General features: G+C 38.2%; 1 protein-coding gene across 1 annotated transcript in view; it reads right to left on the bottom strand.

The window, feature by feature from the left end:
* Positions 1-486: 486 nt before the first annotated feature.
* Positions 487-16,813, bottom strand: part of HSD17B3 (hydroxysteroid 17-beta dehydrogenase 3) — a 62,015-nt gene continuing 45,688 nt past the window's right edge. The window contains exons 10-11 of the mRNA XM_061164014.1: positions 16,455-16,604; positions 487-597 (exon numbers count right to left, since the gene is read on the bottom strand). Of these exons, the coding sequence (XP_061019997.1) occupies positions 487-597; positions 16,455-16,604 (261 nt within the window). The remainder of the gene's footprint in view (positions 598-16,454; positions 16,605-16,813) is intronic.

The following is a 16,813-nucleotide window of genomic DNA, read 5'->3' as shown; positions in this document are numbered from 1 at the left end:
ACCTTTGCCCCCACCTATTCTCCTAGACAGTTTCCTGGGCCTCTGAGGAAGACAGTTTGAGAACCAGTGACTACTCAAGGACTACTGCAATCTTGATAAAGTTTAGTGACTTCAGACATTCTATAATATAGCTATAAAAGTAGATTACTAGGTATAATTGTTGTCAATATTCAAAGAATCAGAGGCTTTCTTCTCACATTATATAATCCCATACAGAAATTTTCCAGTATTACATACACTCTTACCTTCTCTAACTATGAAAACCCCATTGCACAACACATGTTTTTACATCACAGCTCTCCCAAAGATCTCCAGACTTGACTAAAATTGCAAAAAAAAAAAAGTTGAGTTTTCTGTGCTGTATCTGTGACATAGGCCCTCCAGTTTCAGGGAGGTAAAATGTACTGATCTGTTCCTGGGTCCTCTGTGGCCAGTGCAGAATCTGGTGAAGAAAGCAATGCTGGATGGCACACGAGTTCATCAACACTATTTGATGTTGGCATTCTTCTTGAGGTAGTCCACGTAACGAGTCAGGAGCATCTTCTGAAACGCGCTGCTGTAGAAGGCCCATGATGGGATCAGGTTCAGAATGCCAGCCTTGAATAGACAAAAACATGAGTGTCTGGGAGAGAAGAGGGGCAAGGAAGATGCAATATAACATCTCAGTTTATATGCATCACCTTTAAAAATATATATCTGATGAATGAGTTTAAGTACCAAACCTTTCAAGTAGTTGTTAAAGTTTCAATGTCCTATGACACTTTCTTAGCAAATGAGGTTTTCTCAGGAACCAAAGTGGTCACTTGTCAGATCAGTTGTGATATATTTCTAAATTAAGAGAACTCTGTCCATAGTAACACCCTCCCTATCTTACTTCTCTTGGTGAGCACCCTTCTCTTGGTCCTTGATCTCCCAGTATCTTCATATTTATTCTACCAAGGTTCTACTAAAATGAGATTCCAGAAAAGAATCAGAAATGCTTTCCATCACCTGACACAATGCGAGACACAGTGGTGTACCTGAATGCATGAAAGAGTTAATGCAGGAAAATGGCCAAGATGGTGGAGTAGGAAGATGCTGAGCCCCTCTCTTCTCACAGGCACACCAAAATTACAGCTATTTGCAGAACAACTATTAATGACAGAGACCTGAAATCTAGCAGAAAAAAATCTCCTACAACTAAAGATAGAAAGAGGGAACCACAAAGAGATGAGTAAAAGTGGTAGAACGTGGTATAGTCAAGGCCATTTCCCCTGGGTAGGAGACCCACAAATGGGAAGATAATTATAAGAGTAGAGGTTTTTCCTAAGGAGTAGGTGTCTGAGCCCCACACTGGGCTCTCTAGCCCAGGGGTCCTGTGTCAGGAAGATGAGGCCACAGAATGTTTAGTTTTGAAGGTCAGCAGGCTTACTTTCAGTAAAGCCAGAGGGGGTTAGGGAATAGAGACTCCACTTTTAAAGTGCTGTGTGCTTAATCGCGCAGTCATGTCTGACTCTTTGTGACCCCATGGACTATAGCCTGCCAGGCTCCTCTATTCATGGGGATTCTCCAGGCAAGAATACTGGAATGGGTTGCCATGCCTTTCTCAGGGATTGAACCCAGGTCTCCCACATTGCAGGCGGATTCTTTACTGACTGAGCCACCAGGAAAGCCCCACTTTTAAAGGGTGCACACAAAATCTCACACACTCTGGGAACCAGGGCAGAAGCAGTAATTTGAAAAGAGCCTGGGTCAGACCCACCTGTTGATCGTAGAGAGCCTCCCAAAAAGGTAGGAGACAACTAGAGCTCACTCTGGAGACATAGACCCTTGGGCAGCCACTTGGAGAGCTCATTCTACCACAAGGACACTGATGCTGGTAAGCACCATTTTGGAATCCTCCGACTAGCTTGTTAGTGTCAGAACGTGGCCCCACCCACCAGCCTGTCAGCACCAGCACTGGGACTCCTCAGGCCAAGCAACTAGCCAGAGAGGGACACAGTTCCACCCACCAGTAGGCTGGCTATCTTAGGACACCTTCCTGAACACCTAGCTTCCCAAGGATCCAGCCCCAACCACCAGTGTATTGGCGCTGGCCCCAAGACCCTCAGGGCCCTATGGTCAGCTGTCAGGCCCAAACCTGCCCATTAGCAAGCCAATACCAACTCCAGGACTCCCAGGGCCTGCAGCCAGAGACCCTGGGACTCAGTTCCACTCACTAGTGGGCTGTCACTAGCTCCAGGACACTCTGGGTCCTAGTCTTGAACACCAGCAGGCAAACACCGGTTCCAAGACCCACAGGCCCTTCAGCCAGAGAACCCAAGACCTGGTTCTGCCCACCAATGGGCTGTCACTAGCCTCTGAACCCAGTCTCACCTACCAGCAGATGGACACTAGTTCCAAGAATGCAACATTCCCACAACCTAACATGTCAAGACCGGGTCCACCCGCCAGCAGGCTAACATCAGCTCTGAGACACCATGGGACTCACAGCTGCCCTGGAATCAGACCCCACTTACAGCTTTGGAACACCAGACTCAGCAGCCAGCCATGTGAAGAACCAGCCCCATCCTCTAGTAGACCTACACTAGATCCAGGATGCCAAGCCCTGCAACCAGCCACCCTGAAGTCTGACTGCAACACACCAGTGAGCCAGCATTAGCCCTAGGGCCCCCCTGGAGTTCCCACCTGACTCCTAAGAACCTAGACCCACCCACCAGCAGCCTCTGAAAAAGACAGAACTGGAAGCCAGCCAAGCTTATCAGACCACCCACAGTAATCAGCCCACCAGAACAGAAGAGCTTGCACAGTCCACATGGGGGCACCCCTAGAATATATAGCTCTGTTGAGCAGAGGAGCGTATACTTCTAGGATATACAGGATATTTCCTGCAAAAGGCCCCTTCTTCAAGATAGGGAAATTTAACCAACCCACCAGATACACAGAAATGAAAACAGTAAATTAGGCAAAATAAGGCAACAGAGGAATATGTTCCAAATGAAGGAACCAGATAAAACTCCAGAAAAAAGAATCAAGTGAAGTGGAGTTAAGCAATCTATCTGATAAAGTTCAAGGTAATGATTAGAAAGATGCTCAAAGAATTCAGGAGCAGAATGGTGAAAGATGAACAGAGTGAGAAGTTAATGGCTTTTTTTTTTTTTTTTAAGAAAAAACATAAAAAGAAGATATTTGAAGACATCACAGCTAAAAACTTCTCTAATCTGGGAAAGGAAACAAATATCCAGGTCCAGAAAGCACAGAGAATCCCAACCATGATCAACACAAAGAGGACCACATCAAGACACATTGTATTAAAAATAGTAAAAATTAAAGACAACAAGAGAATATTAAAAGCAGAAAAAGAAAAGCAACAAGTTACATAGAGGGTAATTCCCAACTGGCTATCAGCTAGCTTCTCATCAGAAACTGCAGGCCAGAAGAGAGTGGCATGTGTATTGAAAATGATGAAAGTGAAAAGCCTACAATGAAAAATGCTCTACCTGGCAAGATTTTCATTCAGATTTGAAGGTGAGAGCAAAGGTTTTACAAACAAGCAAAAGCTTAAAGAGTTCAGTGCCATGAAATCAGCTTTACAAGAAATATTAAAGGAACTTCTTCCCTAGGCAGAAAAAAGACCACAAGTAGAAATACAAAAAGTACTAAATAAAAACATCTCATCAGTATAGCCAAAGATTCAGTAAAGGTAGTAAATTAACCGCATGTAAAGCTAGGAGGAAAGTTAAAAGGAAAAAGTAATAGTAAAATCATCTGTATCCACAATAAGTAGTCAAGGTATAAACAAAACAAAAAGATACAAATTATAATGTCAAAAAAGTAAATATGGAGGGGCAGGGCGTAAAAATGCAGAGTTGTTAAAATGTGTTTAAACTTAAGAAATCGTTAACTTAAAACAATCATGTGTATATGTTGTTCAGTCGCCTGGTTGTGTCCAACTCTTTGTGACACCATGGACTGCTCCACGCCAGGCCTTGACAGCTACGTATAAACCTCATGGTAACCACAAACCAAAAACCTGTAATAGATATATACACACACAAAAGAAAAAGGAACCTAAATACAACATTAACAGTTGTCATCAAATTAAAGGAAAGCAAGGAAAAAACTTAGAAAGGAACTACAAAAACAACCCAGTTCAAATGGCAGAACATAGATATCAATAATTACTTTAAATGTAAATGAATTAAATGCTACAATCAAAGGACACAGAGTGGTGGAATGGATATAAAAACAAGACAAGTATATATGCTGCCTACAAGAGACTCACTCCAAATCTAAAGACACACACAGGGAATGCTCTGCTGGTCCAATTGTGAGGACTCAGCACTTTTGTTGCCGTGATCCCAGGTCTGATCCCTGGTCAGGGAACTAAGGTCCCACAAGCTGTGGCACTGTGACCAAATTAATTAATTAATTTGGACACATACGGATTGAAAATGAGGGGATGGAAAAAGGTATTCCACGCAAATGGAAATAAAAAGAAAGTCGGGTTACAGCACATATATCAGAAAAATACAGTTTAAAACAAAGACTGTAATAAGAGAAAAAGTAGGACATTATATATTAATCAAGGGATCAATTCAAGAGGCTATGACTATTGTAAATATATGTGCAACCTACATAAGAGCACACAAATACATAAAGCAAATATTAACAGGCATAAAGGGAGAAACTCACAGGAGCACAGTAATAGTGGGGGAACTTAAACACCCACTTACATCAATGGGCAGGCCATCCAGACAGAAAATCAATAAGGAAACACAGGCCTTAAATTACACCTTAGGACAGATGAACTTAATACATATATATATATATATGGAACATTCCTTCCCAAAGCAGCAGAATACACATTCTTTTCAAGTGCACATGGAACATTCTTCAGGATAGATTATCTGGTAGGCCACAAAAGAAGTCTCAGGAAATTTAAGAAGATTGAAGTCATACCAGGCATATTTTCTAACCACAACACTATGAGACTAGAAATCAAACAACAACAACAAAACTGAAAAAACACAAGCATGTGGAACATTGTTTAGTGGCATAAACTATACGCCACTAAACAACTAGTGGATCACTGAAGAAATAAAAAACTGCCTGGAGACAAATGAAAGCAAAAATAATGATGTAAAAGCCATGGGGAACAACAAACGCAGTTCTAAGAGGGAAGTTTATAACGATACAAGCCTACCTTAGGAAACATGGAAAATCTCAGAAAAACTATCTCACCATACACCAAAAGGAACTGAAAAAAGAGAATGCTCAAAACCCAAAGTTAGGATAAGTAAAGAAATAATAAAGATCAAATCAGAAATAAATGAAATAGAGACTAAAACAAAATAGAAAAATCAATGAAACTAATATCTGCTTCTTGCAAAAGATAAACAAGATTGATAAACTTTTCGCCAGACTCATCAGGAAAGAAGAAAGAGAATCCAAATCAGTAAAATCAGAAATGGAGTTACAACCAACATCTCAGAAATAAAAAGGATCATAAAATATTACTATGAATAATGACATGCCTATAAAATGAACAGCCAAGAAGAACTGGACAAATCACTAGAAATGTACAATCTTTCAAGATTAAACCAAGAAGGAACAGACCAATTACCAGTAATGAAGTTGAATCAGTAATTAAAAAGACTCCCATTCTGAAGGCTTTCTTTTCCCATTCTGAAAAGAAAGCCTTCAGAATGGGAGAAAATAATAGCAAATGAAGAAACAGACAAAGGATTAATCTCAAAAATAAATAAGCAACTCCTGCAGCTCAATTCCAGAAAAATAAATGACCCAATCAAAAAAATGGGCCAAAGATCTAAACAGACATTTCTCCAAAGAAGACATACAAATGGGTAACAAACACATGAAAAGATGCTCAACATCACTCATTATCAGAGAAATGCAAATCAAAACCTCAATGAGGTACCATTACACGCCAGTCAGAATGGCTGCTATCCAAAAGTCTACAAGCAATAAATGCTGGAGAGGGTGTGGAGAAAAGGGAACCCTCTTACACTGTTGGTGGGAATGCAAACTAGTACAGCCGTTATGGAGAACAGTGTGGAGATTCCTTAAAAAACTGGAAATAGAACTGCCATATGACCCAGCAATCCCACTTCTGGGCATACACACCAAGGAAACCAGATCTGAAAGAGACACATGTACCCCAATGTTCATCGCAGCACTGTTTATAATAGCTAGGACATGGAAGCAACCTAGATGCCCATCAGCAGACGAATGGATAAGAAAGCTGTGGTACATATACACCATGGACTATTACTCAGCCATTAAAAAGAATTCATTTGAATCAGTTCTAATCAGGTGGATGAAACTGGAGCCCATTATACAGAGTGAAGTAAGCCAGAAAGATAAAGACCAATACAGCATACTAACGCATATATATGGAATTTAAAAAGATGGTAACAATAACCCTATATGCAAAACAAAAAAGAGACACAGATGTACAGAACAGACTTTTGGACTCTGTGGGAGAAGGCGAGGGTGGGATGTTCTGAGAGAATAGCACTGAAACAAGTATACTATCAAGGATGAAACAGATCACCAGCCCAGGTTGGATGCATGAGACAAGTGCTCAGGGCTGGTGCACTGGGATGACCCAGAGGGATGGGATGGAGAGGGAGGCAGGAGGGGGGATCGGGAAGGGGAACAGAATTCTTTTTTTCTTGTTTTATAAAGAAAAAAGAAAAACAAAAAAGATAACATAAAGAAATATTGCTGAATTTTTAAGGTGTGTGTATGTACAATATTTGTTTATTTTATTATTTTGTAAATTTAAAACAGCTTAGAGTTTTGATCTTAATATTAGAATTTTTTTTATAAATTAGTTATGCCAGATACCTTTTTCAACTTCATTATATCAATTCTATAGAATAAAGTATACTAAAAGGAAAAAAAAAACTCCCCAAATCTCCTAAGGCGATAAAAATAAAAACAAAAATAAACAAATGGAACCTAATCAAATTTATAAGCTTTTGCACAGCAAATGAAACCATAAACAAAATGACAACCTATGAACTGGGAAAAAATATTTGCAAACAATGCAACCAATAAGGGCTTAATTTCCAAAATAAACAAACAGCTCCTATAACTCAAAAAACTCCAAACAACCCAACTGAAAAATGGGCAGAAGACATGCTGTTCAGTCACTAAGTCATGTCTTACTCTTTGTGACCCGATGGACTGCAGCATTCCAGGCTTCTCTGTCTTTCACTATCTTCCTAAGTTTGCTCAGATTCATGTCCATTGAGTCAGTGATGCTATCTACCCATCCATCCTCTGCCACCCCCTTCTCCTTTTGCCTTCAATCTTTCCCAGAATCAGAGTCTTTTCCAATGAGTCAGCTCTTTGTATCAGGTGGCCAAAGCATTGGAGCTTCAGCTTCAGCATCAGTTCTTCCAGTGAATACTCAAGGTTCAGATGGCCAATGGGTACATGAAAAGATGCTCAACATCTTATTTATGACAGAAATGCAAATCAAACCTATAATGCATTATCACCTCACATGAGTCAGAATGGCCATCGTTAGAAAGTCCACAAATAATAAATGCTGGAGATGGTGTGGAGAAAAGGAAATCCTCCTACACTATTGATAGGAATGCAATTTAGAGCAGCCACTATGGAAAACAGTATGGATGGTCTCTAAAAAACTAAAAATAGAGTTGCCATATGATCCAGCATTTCCACTCATGGGCATACATCTGGAGAAACTTGAATTTGAAAAAATATACGCACCCTAATGTTCATAGCATCACTATTTATAATAACCAAGACATGGAAGCAACCTAAATATTCACTGACAGATGAATGAATAAAGAGGATGTGGTGTGTGTGTATATATATATGCATATATATATACACACATATAGATATGAATGAAATGATTTCATTTGAAGCAACATGGATGGACCTAGAGATTATCATAATAAGTGAAGTAAGTAAGTCAAAGATAAATATCATATGATATCACTTAGCTGTGGAATCTTAAAAAAAATAAACATATGGACTTATTTAAAAAATAAAAATAGACTCACAGACATAGAAAACAAATTTATAGCTACCAAAAGGGATAGCAGGGGGGAGGGAGGTAAATTAGGAGTTTGGGATTAGCAGATACAAACTACTATATATAAAGTAGATAAATAACAAGATCCTATATCTTGTTATAAACCATAATAGAAAAGACTGAAAAAGAATATATATATGTAAATGTGTGTATACATATATACACACATATATATAAACTCATTTGTATAATATAAATATATATATAAACTCATTTATATAATATAAATATATTTATATTTATACAATATTTTAAATATTTAATACAATATATATATAATATTTATTATATAAAAATATATATATATATATATATAAACTGATATATATATAAATATATATATAAAAAACTCATTTATATATATAGACACATTCTATGATACCAAAACCACACAAAGATATCACACACCAAAAAAGAAAATTACAGGCTCATACAACTGATGAATATAGATACAAAAAGTCTCAACAAAATATTAGTAAATTCAACAATAATTAGAACGATTATACACCATGATCAAGTGAGATTTATGTCAGGGGTGCTAGGGTTGTTCAATATCCACAAATCAATCAATGTGATACACCATATTAACAAATTCAAGAATAAAAATCATATAATTATCTCAATGGATGTAGAAAAGGCTTTTGACAAAATTTAACATCCATTTATGATAAAAACTCTCAACAAAGTGTGTATAGAGGGAACGTCCTCAACATAAAAAAGACCATATATGGCAAGCCCACCACTAACATCACACTAAATGAGGAAAAACTTAAAGCATTCCTTCTAAGATCAGAACATTCTCATCACTCTTATTCAACATATTAGTGGAAGTCCTAGCAAAGAAATCAGACAAGAGGAATTCAAGTTGAAAAGGACAAAGTAAAACTATCAGTTTGCAGATGAGTTAACACTATACATAGCAAATTTTAAAGAGACCCAAGAAAACCATTAGAACTCATCAATGAATTCAGTAAAGTCTTGGGATACAAAATTAATACACAAAAATTTGCTGTGTTTCTATACAACAGCAACAAACTATCAGAAAGATAAATTAGGAAAACAATCTCATTTACCACTACATCAAAAAAAAAAAGACCTTTTACCTAAGGAGTTAAAAGACTTATACTCAGAAAACTATAGGTCACTGATGAAAGAAACTGAAGGTGACACAAAAGTGGAAAGATACAACATGTTCGTGAATTGGAAGGATTAATATTGTTAAAATGATCACAGTACCCAAGGTAATCTACAGATTTAATTCAATCCCTATAAAAATGCCAATGACATTTTTTCAAAGAAGTAGAACAATAATTCTAAAATTTTCATGGGAACACAAAAGACACAAAAGAATAAACAAAACAACTTCGAAAAAGAACAGTTATGTATCATGCTACCTAATTTCAAGCTGTACTATACAAACTATACAACTATAATCAAAACTGTATGATCCTGTGACAAAAACAGACAGACCAATGGAACAGAATAGAGAACCGAGAATTGAACTGACATTGACATGGGCAATAAATCTATAACAAAGGAGACAATAATATACAAGAGTGGAAAGACACCCTCTTCAATAAAAGGAATTGGGAAAACTGGACAGCTACATGCAAAAGAATCATACTGGACCACTTTCTCACACCATGCACAAAATTAAATTCAATGTGGATTAAAGACTTAAATATAAGACCTGAAACTATAAAATTTCTAGGAGAAAACATATGTAATATGCTCTTTGACCTCAGTCTTAATAATATCTTTGCATGTATCTCCTCAGGTAAGGAAACAAAAACAAAAATAAACAAAGGAAACTATATCAAACTAAAAAGCTTTTGCACAGCTAAGGATATATCAATAAAACAAAAAGGTCACCTACTGAATGGGAGAAGATATTTGCAAGAGATTTGTCCAATAAGGGTTGAGATCCAAAGTACACAAAAATCACATAAAACTCAACATCAAAAAAAAAAAAACCTGTGGGAGGGAGATTCAAGAGGGAGCGGACATATGTCCACCTATGGTTAATTCATGCTGATGTATGACAGAAATCAAACCAATATTGTAAACCAATCAATCAATTAAAAATAGATAAATATTATTTTTTTAAAATGGGCAGAAGCCAGGACATGGAAGCAACCTAAACATTCATCAACAGAGGAATGGATAAGGAAGATGTGGTGCATATATACAATGGGATGTTACTTGGCCATAAAAAAAGAATGAAATAATGCCATTTGCAGTGATATGGATGGACCTAGAGATTATAATACTGAGTGAAGTTAAAGAAAGATAAATACCATATAATATTGCTTGTATGTGTACTCCAAAGAAATGGTACAGATGAACCTATTTACAAAACAGAAGTTGAGTCACAGATGATGTAGAAAACAAATTTGTGGTTACCGGGGGGAAAGCAGGGGCAGGGAAGGATAAACTAGGAAACTGGGATTGACATATATACACTGCTATGTACAGAATATGTGACTAATAAGAACCTGCTGAATAGCACAGGGAATTCTATTCAATACTCTGTAATGACCTATATGGGAAAAGAATCGAAAAAAGAGTGGATATATGCACGTATAACTGATTTACTTTGTTGTACAGGAGAAACTAACACACTGTAAATCAACTATACTCCAATTTAAAAATTAATTAAAAAAGAAAAAATGGGCAGAGGATTTGAATAGACATTTTCCCAAAGAAGACATATAGATATCCAACAAGCACACGAAAAGATGCTCAACATCACCAACCGTCAGAGAAATGCAAATCAAAGTCATAATAAGACAGAACTTCACACCTGTCAGAACAGCTATTGTCAAAAAGACAACAAATAACAAGTACTGATGAGGATATGAGAAAAGGGAACCCTCAGCTAGTATGGAAAACAGTATGAAGAGTTCTTAAAATATAAACAATAGACTGAGAGCATCCAGCCATTTCATTCTTAGATATTTATCTGAAGAAAATGAAAACACTAATTTGAAAAATACATGCACCTTTATGTTCATTGCAATATCATTTACAGTAGCCAAAATATGGTAGCAACCTAAGTGCCCATTAGTAGATATATGGATAAAGAATATGTGATATATATGTATAATATATATGATGTAATAATTTATATATTAATAATTAGTGTATGTAATAATTTATATATTATATATAATTTACTCAGCCATAAAAGTAATAACATTTTACCATTTGTGGCAACATAGGTGCACCTAAAGGGTATTACACTAAGTAAAATAAGTCAGACAGGAAGACAAATACTCTATGATTTCTTTTATATGTGGAATCTAAAAAATGAAACAAATAAACAAACCTAACAAAACAGAAACATAGATCCAAAGAACAAACAAGTGGTTGCCAGAAGGGAGGTTGGTGGGAGGAGAAAAATAGATGAGGGAGATTAAGAGGCACAGACTTATAGTTGCAAAACAAATGTGTCACAGGCATGAAATGGACAGTGTGGGAAATATGGTCTTTCTGTAGTGAGAGACTTTATGGTGATAACTTTAAAATTTATAGAAGTATCTAATCACTATGTTGTGTAACAAGAACTAACATAAAATTGTAAGTCAATTATTCTTTAAAAACAAACAAGCACATAGAAAAAGAGATCAGATTTGCAGTTATCAGAGATGAGGATATGATATGTGAATGAAAGTACTCAAAAGGTACATACTTCCACTTAAAAGATAAGAAACAGAGGGTGTGGAGAAAAGGGAACCCATTGTTGGTGGGAATGCAAACTAGTACAGCCACTATGGAGAACAGTGTGGAGATTCCTTAAAAAACTGGAAATAGAACTGCCATATGACCCAGCAATCCCATTCCTGGGCATACACACTGAGGAAACCAGATCTGAAAGAGACACGTGTACCCCAATGTTCATCGCAGCACTGTTTATAATAGCCAGGACATGGAAGCAACCTAGATGCCCATCAGCAGACGAATGGATAAGGAAGCTTTGGTACATATACACCATGGAATATTACTCAGCCATTAAAAAGAATACATCTGAATCAGTTCTAATGAGATGGATGAAACTGGAGCCCATTATACAGAGTGAAGTAAGCCAGAAAGATAAAGACCAATACAGTATACTAACGCATATATATGGAATTTAGAAAGATGGTAACGATAACCCTATATGCGAGACAGCAAAAGAGACACAGATGTACAGAACAGACATTTGGACTCTATGGGAGAAGTCGAGGGTGGGATGATCTGAGAGAACAGCATCGAAACATGTATATTATCAAGTGTGAAACAGATTGCCAGTCCAGGTTGGATGCATAAGACAGGTGCTCAGGGCTGGTGCACTGGGATGACCCAGAGGGATGGGATGGGGAGGGAGGTGGGAGGGGGGATCAGGATGGGGAACACATGTAAACCCATGGCTGATTCATGTCAGTGTATGGCAAAAACCACTACAATATTGTAAAGTAATTAGCCTCCAAATAATAAAAATAAATGAAAAAGAAAGAAATTTAATGGTTACATTATAAGTCTATGTTGGGTTTTCTAAGTATTCAATATTATCATCTACTAATAAAAAAAGTTAATTTTGTCTCTTCCAATAAAAAATAAATAAATAAAAGATAAGAAAATACCAGGGATTTTCTCATGTACAACATGAGAAATGTTGTATTATATACATGAAAGTTGTTAAGAGAGTAAATTCTAAGAGCTCTCATTAAACAAAAAAAATTATTTCTTTAATTTTGTATCTGTATGAGATGATGAATGGTCACTAAACTTATTGTGCTAATCATTTCATGTAAGTCAAATCATTATGATGTACACTGTAAATCTATAGAATGCTATATATCAATTAAATCCCAATAAAAATGGAAGAAAAATATTCATTTAAAGAGTTAATGAATCAGTCATGCTACTAAGGCACTTCAGTCGTGTCTGACTCTGTGCGACCCCATAGACAGCAGCCTACCAGGCTCCTCTGTAAGGCATAGATTATTATCGTGGAGTATTTACTTTGAAAAAGAGGGGACGCCGCAAGTTGAGGCACAGATGCCTATTTACATACATATGAGGCAAGAGGCACAGGTCTTGGAAAGTTCTTGACCTCAAATTACATTTGTGTCCTATAAGACAGGTCTAGGTAAAAGCAATTGTTTCATACACAGTGTCATCCTGTTAATCCAACATTCCTCAGTCGACCTACAAAACATCCCAGAAACCATCTTTAGTTTCCTGCTTTGGGATACCCCAAAGGAGTGCGAAACTCAGAAGGCTCAAGCTGCCTGAAGAAATAGGGTTACTCCCTACAAGGTTCAAGTTTTCCTCTAGTTGAACTTCTGTTGTTGAACCAGAAGAAGAACTCTTCTTCTGCTGGCCAATTCTATGAATCAAAGCAACTTCTTCAAAAACTTCATTTTTCTCCCAGCCAGAACCTTTTTATTTCACAACAAAACCATTAACTTTGGGTTTTTTTATTAATTAATTTAACCAGAGATAACTGATTTACAATATCGTGTTGGTTTCTGTCATACATGAATCATCCATAGATATACATCGTTAGCCTTGTCTTGAACCAAATGTTCTGGATTACTGAAGTCAGCCATAGGTAAAATAAATGGAAATCTCCGGCTCCAAAAAAATGTTCTAAAAAGCCCCCTCTCCCATCCCCATCTTTATCTACCTTCTTCCAACCTGGAGGCACCATGTAGAAGGGATCAGGAAAAGTTTGGCATCAGGCCAAAGTGGGCTTAAACCCTTGCTTCACCATTACAAGCCCGGTGCTCTTAGGCCACTGGATCCATCTGAGCTTCGGTTTCTTCAGCAGTAAAAGGGGAACCAAATGTCCTGTCTCACAAGATGTTTAGGAGGATTAAATGAGATAACTATGAAGCCCCAAGTTCCACATGGATTCTTAGGTTAGAGGCCCCAGTCCCACCTCAGTTGTTGCCCCCAAAATTCCTTGGGGGTAGATAGCATCCTGTGTTGACCTCAACTCTTTGAAATGGAAGACTTGCTTGTCTGCTGGTTGATTTCATTTGATTACCCATAACTTTAGATTCAATGATCTTTCTACACCCTGGCATATTCAAAATTGGTTTCAATGGTTTTAATGATTTATGTGTTTTCCTTGTTTTCTCTTTTGCTTCACCAGCCACAGACTTTTTTCTTCTGTTTTTGTGATCTGTTTGCCAGTAGAGATTTGAATTTGTTACATCAGAAATCAAAGAGAAATTTTGTTTTAATTCAACTTTTGACATCTAGAATTGTATCATGGTATGTAGCAAGACAATAGTCTTGCAAGCCATGCTATTGTCTCAAGAAAACATTTTCTAAATGCTAATGAATTCCATTTAAAACATCAATATCCTGGATGACTGCAAGTACAGAGTTCTCCTAAGGGATGGAGAGGATGTCTTACCCACTGGAGCTAGCTAAATCCCTCTGAGATGGACAGGATGTGACAGTGGGAAAGCATTCAAAAAGCCCTGGAGATGGTGGGAAGTAAGAGAAAGAGTGAGACATAGCCAGATGTGTGTTCCCTGATATGTTTGTCCTCTGGGCTCAGGTTGGAGGGCTGGGGGCCTGGGGTGAATGATAGGAAAGTGTGATAAATAAGTAAGGATGGCCAAGGAGGGTTTATTGTCTCCACTCTTCTGGAGTGCAGCCGCAGAATATTATCTCAGCTTAGCAAGGTAAATGCTGAGATTTGATTTTCCAGAACCTCTCACTTCACATTGGTGCTGATGCAGAGTAGAGAGGCAGACAGCCTCTGTTAACCAAAGCTGCAGATGGACAGCTGGCCTCTGGCGGGATGAAGGAGATAGCAGAGATTCAGGGATCTGCAGCCATCAGTAGCTAAGCCAAAGGACAGAAAGAGTCACCCTCTCACTCCCACGAATATAAACCAGCAAGGAGAGCAATCATCAGGTAGACGAGGGGACACCAGCCACACACACACTTAAGGACCAGTAGGAGATCATAGGTACTCTTTCCCCAGTGTCATCTTAGAGAGGCAGGAAGAAGGGACACTCCAGTGAGACTGAACATTTTTCTCTAAATAATGGGCAGCATATTTCCTAAATGCACAGTTTAGATTATCAGATCAAACTAAATTAAAATTCACTAGATATTCCACTAATTTGTTTTCATGCCATGCAGAAAGCAGTGGTCTGAAGAAAAACCAGATCAGCAATTGGCAACAAAGATCTTATATTCTTTCTGGTTGTCTACTTTGCAATGTGAGTTCAAACGGTGATTCTACACCTTGTCGACATTCTATAGTAAAAGTAGCAAGTAATCAGCTGAGACATTCAGTATCTCTTGCCACAGCCTCAGTACTGAGGCCCAGGAGATAGCCGAATGCTTTGGGAGGATTCAGTGCACTGCCCTATGAATCCCTCCAGCATCAGAGAGAGAAAGAAAGAGATAATTCCCACAGGAGGCGGATAAGGGAACGACAGAAGATAACATGGTTGGATGGCATCACCGACTCGATGGACATGAGTTTGAGCAAGCTCTGGGAGTTGGTGATGGACAGGGAGGCCTGGCGTGCTGCAGTCCATGGGGTCGCAAAGAGTCAGACACAACTGAGCCAGTGAACTGAACTGAATTCCCACAGTAGGAAAGCATATGAGGTAGAGGAGAGAGTTGATATACGAAGGAAAAGTAAATATCTGACTAAAATTCTTTGGTGATGCTGGAAACAGAACTATCCTGGAACTGTTTGTTTTCAGTATTAGCGTGCACCTCCTCTACCTTTGTTTCATGTGTTGTTTTTTTTTTTTCCTAAAAACAGCCCAGGGATGGCCAGAACTCCTCATGCCACATACTTCAGACTTTATTTGTGTATTTGATGGAGTCCACAGTGTACAAGAACCATCTTGTACTTGCTCACGAGAGCCAGTTGTGAGCTTCCTCCTGAATTCATGTGCAGTGACAACACACTGGTAGCTTCACATCAATCATGGTAATCAGTAAATGCTACAAGTCAAGGTGTTTTGTTTTTTTGTTTTTTTCCTGGAAAGTTAAACATTTACTGGCACAGAAGGCCAGAAACATAGACAGCCCCTACAGGGAAGCACGTTGTGTTTTGGCCTAACCTTCACAAAGCTCTGGGAATTACTTCACTTTCTGAGGGGATAGGTGAGGCAGCCAAGGATGAGATATGCCAACTTCGGAGTCATCTAGAGCTGAGCATCCAGCCCTCCATCTTCTCCTAGCCCTTGCTAAATATACCTTTCATGGGCTGGGTTACCCTCAGCAGCATACCTCTAGCATCACTACCCTACCGAAAGCTCCGACAGCAAGGAAAAGCCGACTAATCCCTCCTGGGGCCACCTGCATGTCTGTCCTCCCTTGCTTCGAGAAAGGAGATGTTATCAATTACCAAGATTTCATGGGTGAGGCAGCCACAGGTTTCATCTCCAATCGTGACATAATTCAGTGATTCTTTAACAAACTCATCAGCAGTCTTGGTTATCATGTTGGTTTTTAGATACTTTGTCATCGGAGTTGAAATAGCATACGGTGTCAACACCTGCAACGGGAAATGGAAACCATGACACAGGAAAATCTGCTCAGCCCTGAGAAATTAACACCCACGTTATCATCCCTTCATGTTCAAATTCTGTTCTTCCCTTAAAAAGTCTCAGGACAATATGTGATAATAGAATAGTGAAAGGTGTAGAACCAGCACAGAGCTGGTATCAGAAAGGTTGGTTTCTGGCTTAATTTAGCAACCAACTC

The sequence above is a fragment of the Dama dama genome, chromosome 16 (genome assembly GCF_033118175.1).
Source record: "Dama dama isolate Ldn47 chromosome 16, ASM3311817v1, whole genome shotgun sequence".
Lineage (NCBI taxonomy): Eukaryota > Metazoa > Chordata > Mammalia > Artiodactyla > Cervidae > Dama > Dama dama.
Note: the sequence above shows the minus strand (reverse complement) of the source record. Positions and strands in the feature narration are given on the sequence as shown.